This window comes from Camponotus floridanus, unplaced genomic scaffold, assembly GCF_003227725.1.
Source record: "Camponotus floridanus strain SB8 unplaced genomic scaffold, Cflo_v7.5 scaffold28, whole genome shotgun sequence".
NCBI lineage: Eukaryota > Metazoa > Arthropoda > Insecta > Hymenoptera > Formicidae > Camponotus > Camponotus floridanus.
Window position 1 is genome coordinate 1324595 of NW_020229414.1, and position 9632 is coordinate 1334226.

General features: G+C 36.1%; 1 protein-coding gene across 6 annotated transcripts in view; it reads left to right on the forward strand.

The window, feature by feature from the left end:
• The window catches only part of LOC105257711 (AF4/FMR2 family member 4), a 201692-nt gene extending 192672 nt beyond the window's left edge, over nucleotides 1-9020 (forward strand). For all 6 annotated transcript variants that reach the window (XM_025409695.1, XM_025409697.1, XM_025409696.1 and 3 more), the window contains 10 exons: nucleotides 120-172; nucleotides 743-1253; nucleotides 1402-2141; nucleotides 2450-3356; nucleotides 5131-5267; nucleotides 5628-5822; nucleotides 5918-5995; nucleotides 6079-6175; nucleotides 6325-6604; nucleotides 6685-9020. In XM_025409695.1, the coding sequence (XP_025265480.1) occupies nucleotides 120-172; nucleotides 743-1253; nucleotides 1402-2141; nucleotides 2450-3356; nucleotides 5131-5267; nucleotides 5628-5822; nucleotides 5918-5995; nucleotides 6079-6175; nucleotides 6325-6604; nucleotides 6685-6794 (3108 nt within the window). In that variant the 3' untranslated portion in view covers nucleotides 6795-9020. The remainder of the gene's footprint in view (nucleotides 1-119; nucleotides 173-742; nucleotides 1254-1401; nucleotides 2142-2449; nucleotides 3357-5130; nucleotides 5268-5627; nucleotides 5823-5917; nucleotides 5996-6078; nucleotides 6176-6324; nucleotides 6605-6684) is intronic.
• Nucleotides 9021-9632: the final 612 nt, after the last annotated feature.

Here is a 9632-nt window from a genome sequence, read left to right on the forward strand (position 1 = left end):
TTTCGCAAAACGATACAATCAAGTCGCGATTGAATAAAAGCATTTATCGCGATAAGAAAAATTCCGTTCCACTTTATTTCACGGTGAAATTGCTGATAGCTGATCTTTTTATTCTCTAGGAGACATCGTCGAGACCGACGAAAGCAAACAGGAGTCCAGATCTCACAGTCGTGTAAGTAACTGATTTGTATCCTGATTAATCACATTTTGTCGAAATTAATTTGAGTCAAGAAAAATCAAGAAAAATTATTTATATATTAATTAATTATATATTTATTATTTATTAACAAATATTAATATTAATTAATTATATATTTATTTATTAAGTATTTATTACCTTTTATAAAAATATTAATTATATAGGAATTATTTTATACACATAGAAACTTTAAAAGTTTTGAGACATTCAAGTTTCCTTTTGTATTTCAAACTTATATTTTTCGAATAAATATAGTCAATGTTTTTAATACTTTTATTTTTTTTAAAGAGAGTAGGAAGCAGTGTGTAGAAAATAAAAAGTTATTTTGAAAATATCGTAACTTTTTGGTGTCTATACATTTATTTAATTTTTCATGTTATTAAGATACACATATAATTATTTTCGTAATTTTAGATAAAATCAATAATGATAAATTTTTTAAATTAATTATATCACTGTTGACAATTTTTCAGTTATGCCGATAGCATTACCGTAAATTAAAATATCCAATTTTCCACATTATTTGATTTCGCATTCTTACAGCCTTCCAACGCCGCTGATCCCAGCAATGACATCAGCGCCGACACCTTTATCGCCCATAGTCATGTCACCCATTGGACCGTTGTCGCCACCACGGCCGATCAGTCCGCCCAAATATCCATCACCTAAGCGGACACCGGAACAAGCGATGTCACCTCTGCCTGGCATTGCCAGTCATACGGTGCGTTGCCCTCCGTCGACGAATCCGATCGTCAACCTCGGTCAACCATCGAGTCCAGCGGAGGCGCCACCGAGCTCCGAAAGCGCTAGCACGAGCTCGGACTCTGGCACGGATTCCGGGTCGGACAGCAGCGAGGATTCCGAGGATGAGGACGATGTAACATCGGCGCAGCCTCCGGCCAAAGGACCCACGACGCCACCGTCTGTGTCGCCGAAGCAGGAAACTCTGGTCGAGGAACCACCACCTGCCGTGGAGGAACGTCGCTGGGATCTCAGCTCCTTCTTCAACAAGCCGGTACAGCAAGATCAGAATTCCGAATCAAAGCCGGCTCAAGTAAGTCGATTTTATATTAATCGGTCGTAGATATCTTTAAAAATTTAAGGAAACGATATTTTCGAAAACAAGATTTTGATTTTGACTTTTATATAAATTCGAATTGTATATAAGAGATCTTTTAAAGATTACGATAAAATTTTTCCAGGATAACGTTAGACGAGAGGACACGCTTGAGATAAAAACGGAGAATAGCAGAGCGCATAGAGAACAGTCTCATGATTGGCAGCTTGATGAACCCTTGAAGAGAACTCATATAAGCTCTCTTAGCGACAGCGATCATCATTCCGATCAGGAGAAGGTTCATCAGATCGAAGACAACAATCGCTCTCAAACGGAGAAGCCAAAGGTGACCGATACTAAAAGACGCGGGCGACCTAGAAAATCGAATAAAAGTCCGAAACGTCATCGAACGTCAGACGAGAGTTTGAAGAAGCCGCGCAGCGGGACGAGGACGGCTGGTAGTACTTCCAGTAAGAAAAAGCCGCCGAAATCGAAGGAAACGGTGAGTACAAGCGAAAACGACAGCGACTCGAGATCACAGAGTGACTCGGATAGCGATCGCCGATCTACCAAAGTAATATCGACCGTGGTGCCGACGAGAGATGACAAGAAATCGAGACTGAGTGTGTCGTCCAGCGAGGACGAGAGTTCACCGCCGCTGAATAGAAAAAATAACAGTGCCTCCGAGGACGACGCCGCACGATGGGCAAGAGTCTCCTCCATTAAGCGGAATAATTTGTCGGACTCGTCGAAAAAGCAGGACAAGAAGAAAAGTCCCGCCAAGGGCAAACCTAGGCGGCCAAAATCTAGAGTAACCAAAGTCACCGGTTCTGACTCCGACAGTGAATCGGACAGATCTGTAAGGAATCGCATCAAAGTTGCTCGGTAAATTATTTTTCGTAATTATTTAAAATTATTCTTTTCTCGCAAACAGTTGTAGAATATAAAAAAATATTTAAAAAATTGTCTATGTCTACTTTTATCATTAGAATGTAACATATAATTTTTTGACATCTTGTATGTATGTGTATTAATGAAAATATTAATAATACTATGAAAATACAATACTCAATAGCGATTTTGCGTCAGATTAACGAGCAATTTCTTATAAATTCTTGTATTGTTATTAATTATTTATTAATTTAATAAACCTAGCAAATAAAGTTTATTAACAGAACTATTATTAATTGTAGAGTAATTCCGAGACCGCGAATACCACCCACGAGGACGACCTCACCTGATAACTCCGACAGTGACAACAATCCGGCGTCCAAATTACAAGAAGATGATGCCGGTAATGTGCAAGATAAAAAGAAAAGCGACACGTTGCGCCACGTCTTCTCGAAGGGAAGTGGGAAGGGTGGTGGCAAAGGTGGAAAAGGTGGCAAAGGCGGCGGTAAATGTGGTATCTATGTGGAAGAGTACACAAGTAATTCTGCCACGCCGACTGGCGGAGATAGTCCTTACAAGAGACCATCTTCACGGACATCTAGTGGTGGCAACAATATACTTTTGCGCTCATCCCCCGCGCTGACCCACGTGAATGGCGTGCCAAGTCTGATGTGCAAGGTAGATCTCAACAGGATATCTTCGCAGATATTACTATTAGCGAGAGGACAGGAGCTTAGACGACGTACGGAATTACCGGATACCAGGCCATCTTCGAGACAGAGACCGTCCTCTAGCTTGGCGATTTCGCAACCACCGAGGCCGCCCACGCCAGAGGAGGGAGAAATTGTTGACGCACCGCCCCCGCAACAAATCCCATCGGACCGTGCGAGGATTCATCGCACCGATATCGGTCTATTGGGTAATAATGTTGACAGAAATTTGTTGCGTTCTGTGATCAAAGCTCAGTCGGGTCTGAAAAACGGTGGTCCTCTGCTAGAAAGTGGTACCGGTGGTGCTAATAGTGGTGCCAGTGCGATCGGTGGCGGTAATGCGCCCAAGAGGAAACGTAATCCGAGTTGTAGTTCCGTGTCGAGTTTGAGTCCTGTTCAGTGTTCATTGGATGCGAAAACCAAGAGTTCATCCGAGCATAAGGACAGGAGTCGCAAGAGGCAACGGAGGCATGCTACGAATGACGGCCTGTCTTCTCAAGTATGCATTTCAATTTTCAAACAAAAAATTAAAAAATATAACAACTTTATTTTGCGGATATAATCGCCTTTTGAATTACATCTTTAATATATATACGTATTATATACGTATTAAGATTGTTACCAAAAGGAAAAATTTAAAAATTTTACTTTTCTTTTTTTAAATTGACATAAAAAAATTAATGGCGAGTCACAATGTAGATTTGAAATTATTCTAATGGCGAATCACAATGTAGATTTGAAATTATTCTAATAAGAAATAGATTTTTACATGTATTCTTCTGGAAACATAACATTGTCATATAACAAAGAAAAAACAAAATATAAAATATCTCAATTTTTTTGTATAATTATATCATAATTTTTTTGAAAATATATTTTTTTTTACAAGCATATTTATGATCAAAATTTTTTCAAAATTTTACCTCCTAAAAATATAAAAATTTGAAATTACCGCAAATAATGTAAGTAAATTCTAAAAATATTAAATATAAGTTTTATATCATTTGTGTGCTATTTTATTTATATATCTTAGAATATGTATATCGGAAAGATCATGGTTGATTTCTGTTGCCCAAATATATACATATTTGTTTTTGTTTATTGCTGCTATACATATACATTAATCTTAAATGTATTACAAATCTTTCAAAATAGAAAAAAGATCTAAATAAAAAAAGATCTTATATAAAAGAAATTTTATTATAAATCAAAATTGATTCAATTTTTCCTGCGTATGCAAAAGTCACAGTTAACATACTAGGTCACACTAAGAGTTAATATTTATGTGCAGAAATTAGGACAAAATAACTTTGATATTTCAAAAATTTTGATTTTAGGATTTTAGAAAAAATATTTAATATAAAAGTTGTAAGTTTTAAACAAAATATTATATAGTAATATTAGTATGTGATCTTGGATAGTATTATCAAGATTACTTTTATAAATTTATAAATAGTCATTTCTAAGATACACTTTTCATTTATATAAGAAATTTTATATTATGTAAAGACCAAAATTCTGTAATTTATTACTGCTATAATATTTAGCGAATTATCATTTTGGATTAATTTTATCGATAAGGATAGATAGAGATATTGGAGACACTTCCGCTGCATTATTCAATCAGCCATGACTTCCAATATATGTTTTATTATATATTTATATGATATATATAATAAATCATATACATAATTTTTTAACTAAAAATATTTTTATTTGTTTATAAATATTAATATTTTCAATTCAATCATTTTTTTTGCAAAAATTACACAATATTAATATACATATTGTCCTTATAAAAAAAGTTTTAAAGAAAAAATAGTCTAATTACATAATTCTGAAAAAGCCTACAGTACTTTTATAATTAGTATTTATTAGTATCATAGATTTAATGAATTTCTAATGCTAATTTACCTACCAATGCTAATTTTCTAAAAAAAAAAAAAAAAAAAAAAAAAAAAAAAATATATATATATATATATATATATAAATATAATTTTATTTATATAAAATAATTAAGTCGAATAATTTATTTAGCATATATTGTGATATAAATCAGCGTTGTTCAAGAATAGCATAGGGGGTACCATTCTTTTCCTACTGTCTTGCAAACAATCTAAAACTTTTCATTGCATGGTAGACATAATAATAAATAAGAATTAAGCAGTGCAATAGCGAGATGGAATAGAGGACAATAAAGGAAGGTACCTATTATGGACAATGCTGATATAAATGACAATTTTATGGAATCATATTTTGATAATTCATAATAGAATGACATCCAACCAACGAATCATGAAAGGGACGAGAAACAAGATACGAGCTTATTACCGCCACCACCTCTTCCAGCTCAGCGCGTCTACTATTCTTACTTCGATCCACAGAATGAAATTTTGGAGGATCAGGATAGGTAAAGTCTCTTTGCATCTTAATAAGTTTGTTAATGGGAGAATAAAATTTGACAAATTTTTCCAAGTAGTTGAATCTTTTATATAAATTATATAAATATACTATATAAATATACTTATATAAATATACTATATAAATGTACTTATATAAATATACTCATTACATTAACATGTTAATGCACGATGACTGATTCGATTTTATTTTATGCTGATTCAGATTAAACATAAATTACTAGTCCAATTTAGTCAATTATTAATCCAGATAAACTTACAATAATATCATTAAATAAATTTTTTTGATGACTTAAAAAATCTTTTAATATCATGACAGTATGTTTGAACGCACGAAATTTGCGTTTCAGGGACCATGACCAGTACCTGACTGAAGCTAAGCGACTGAAGCATAATGCTGATGAGGAAAACGAGCTTACAGCGCAGGGCATGATGTATTTAGAGGCCGCTCTCTACTTCCTTCTAACTGGTGATGCGATGGAGTCGGACCCAGTCACGGAGAAAGCCTCGTACACCATGTACAAGGATACTCTTAGTCTCATCAAGTGAGTACATTTCTAATTAAGACGTGCGCAGGCACGACGAGAAGAGAGCGCGTCTGCTAATTAAAGCGATCCCCGATTTTCCCTTTGTTTTGCAGATACATCTCGTCAAAATTCAAGAGCCAATCCAACAATACACCCGAGAATAGTATACATACGAAGTTAGCTATTCTAAGGTGAATATTTTTTTCGAGAGTTCGCTGTATTACATCGGTCTTGTAACAGTCTCAAAACCACGATTGTTATTTGTCATTTTTAGTCTTTGGTGCCAGTCGCGCTTGTACTCCAAACTTTATAACTTACGCAAACAGGAAGTGAAAGAGGTCCAAAAGATTGTCAATGACTTCAATCAAAAGGTAAGCTTTTCTCATTATCCCATCACGTAATACATTATATAATCATTTATCTGATTGAATACATTTTAAACAGTATTATGATTATCTTGCACGTAAAATTTGATACATATTTGAATAATTGATTAAGAATTTTATTTTGGTATTTTCAGCAACCTGCTCAGACAACTCCAGTGCAACCGGAGGGACAAGGTACACCTTCTCTTTCACCTACGCCGTCGCCCGCCGGTTCTGTAGGTTCAGTTGGCAGTCAGAGTTCCTCTGGATATAGCAGTGGCGGACAACATCCAGCAACATCAGGCCAATATGTTAGTGTGCCATTGCACGTATACAATGCGATGATGAAGCAGAATCAGTATTCAGGATTACTTACAAACGGTCACGATTTATGGGACCAGGCAATAAAACAGGCGAAACAGGAGGAGCATAAAAGTATGTATGAAAAATTAATCAACATATCAGATGATTTTCGTTCCGATCTTAATTACTATTTTATATCTTCGTGCTTTTAGATTTTTTTATTGACTTGGATCGAAGATTGGGACCCCTAACTTCGTATAGCTCATTGCGCGAGCTCGTGCGATATGTTCAAGCGGGTATAAAGAAGTTACGAGCTCTCTGACCACAGTGGCATAGCCCCCGACCACCTACCCCAAACTACATTACCTCCCTTCCTCAAAACATGGTCACTTACCCGACCATGTTTACGTAGTTGTGTTGATACTGCATTAATCACTACAACATCATCTCTGGTTAGGCAATCGGAGATGTAGAAGAAATAGGAAGAAGCGACGGTGATGTATCGATGACGAGTGAAATCACGGACTATTTTCTCTAAGAAAAGTGGTCTCGGGGGTACGACTGAATCGATAACGAGGGTCATGGCAATCTCTAGAAAGAGAAAACGAGAACAGAGCTCGTGGGATCTCCCTTAGTCGGGCGATCTGCGTACGATCTGCGTATGGGGGCATTCTTCAGATAAATTTAGCAGCAAGTTTATAGTCAATTGCGAAGCGCGTGTGCCTGAAAGGCGCAAGGAAAAAGCAGCCGGACGGAAGGAGGAGCTGCTTATCTTACCACGGTGCATAACGAACCTCGTGCACTTTGTTTAGAGCACGTGTTACTTATTCTCGAGGCGCATTGAAGAATCATTGAGCGGAGATGATATTGAGGCGTTCGCCAACGAGCGATTAAATTTCCTAGCGAGCCGCAGTGATAACTTGTGTCTATTTTTCCGAAGTGTCCGCTTTTGTAAGTTAACGCATGTAGATATCGATGTAAGAGATGTCAGAGGTCAGAGCGAAGAAAGAAAAGAGGGAAAGAAAGAAGAACGAAGATAAAAAGGATAAAAAGTGTGAAATCACAAAGGGGTAGTAGAAGTGCCACTGAAAAGCGCCCGTGTGTTCTCGCTTCACGGTGCGCCACAGCCGACGTTACCTGAAGCATGAGTATCGTTTCGGCGATTCAAGTGCGATGAATAAAACGAGAATATATACATATTTAATATATATATAGTTTATTACCTATATAAATATATAAATAGTTATATAAAGATAAGAATATATTTATAATAACGAAATCAGACAGAAAGAATGCATCTCGCGCGCCGGCGCCGCGTTTCAGTATAGGGGAACAGATGACAGAGTTGTATTCGCAAATGGGGATAATATCGTGATAAAATGATGAGAGAGGGGAGGAGACAATTAAAGTGTTTTCGGTGAAGAGATGCGCGAGCAACAGGATCAACAACAAGATCGAACGATGTATTATAGTTACGTCTAACATTTACGTGCGAAGAACGTCGTCTCTTTTTTTTCTTTTTTTGTAGATAGATCATGGGGAAGTAATTTAGACTAGATTAATAATTAATATGCAACACAGAAAAAGCAGTAACAAATGTGACTACCGATACATATTATTTACATTATCTAGAGTTAAAAACCGGGGGATATGTAGAGGTTCTTAGATGAAAAGAAAAAAAAAGAAAAGTACAGATATACCGCATACACATATACCATACATAGCATCATTTGATGAAATGAAACGCAGACGAGGGAAGAACAAGGCATGATAAATGATGTACGATCGAGAGCTGGACAGCGTAGACATGAGATGATAACAGAAACGGTGAATAAAAAGCAAATACACACGGATAAGTAAGTTGCTCATGTGTATATTTTTGTAAATAGGTATTTGTGAGAGTGCTGCGCCGTCTTGAGGGCGGTCTATCGTCCGATTGAATTTGCGATAGACCGGCCCGCCCCAATTTTTGCTACCACAATTCTTGTCGAGAATCAGATAAAAGAGAAATCACAAATAAGTAGAGGAAAAAAAAGAATATAAGAAGAGACGTAATGAATGAACATATGACGAGATATCCGTTGAATTTGTTCGTTGAAAATTAACGCGGTTTCTTTCTTTGAGAATTTTTCAAACGGATTTCTGTTCTGTCCCCGTTCTTACAATCGCTTCTCAATATCGACAGGCCAATCGCGCTGGGGAGAATTTCCGAATCTGTTACGATAACTTCATTATTCAAGTTCGTGGAAATTCGGCTCGTCTCACGTTTCAAACGCATCTCTTTCCCACGATCGATGAGAAATTGATGACACTCTCGGATGAATCGCGTTTTATCAGCGAAAATGTAACTAATAACTATACTATATATTATATAATATAATATATATTATATAATATATATAATAATTAATAGCATGGCTGCCAGTTTACTTTTCTCGATAACGCCGAGTTTGTGATGACTCGATTTTTTAATCACAAAATCGATGGAAACGTGATAACGTAGTCTAACATATCCGATTTGAATTTAATTCCTCAAATCAAATCAAATGGGCATCAAACCCCATTAGATCGGAGAAGAATAAACAGCATTCTCCGAAAACGTAGGACCAATTGTCATTTAAACAATTCTTATGATAAAGTCATTCTGCTGTTGTTGATGTCGCAGCTAGCAACTGCAAAGAAAAAAAACAAAGATCTAAATGAAAGCAGACGGATTGGCGGGACGATGACGGCCCATAGTTACTAAGCGCGGTCCAATGGTTCACGGGATACAATTTTATATTTCGCGAGTGCTAAAGGATAAAAAGAGAAGAGAAATAAAAATAATAATAAAAAAAAGAATCTATTAAGGAGCTTTGATATTTTCGAGACACATATTTATAGCAGATACATATATCAGGCCCATTTTTCCGCCAAGCCAACCGTCTGAAACGAACACAAAAACGTAAATTTGACAAAGTCCCAAATCACAAATTCGCGAAGTTTATCGGGAAAGGAACAGCAGAAAACCGAGAGAAAGAATATTTGTTACAACTTGAAAAAGAGGATAAATATTCGCGCTCGCTACATGATGGATGGAAAATTATATCTATTTATTATATAGATTTTCTTTTTTATTAAATATTTTTTTCGATGATTTCGCGCTGATCTATGTTCCTGT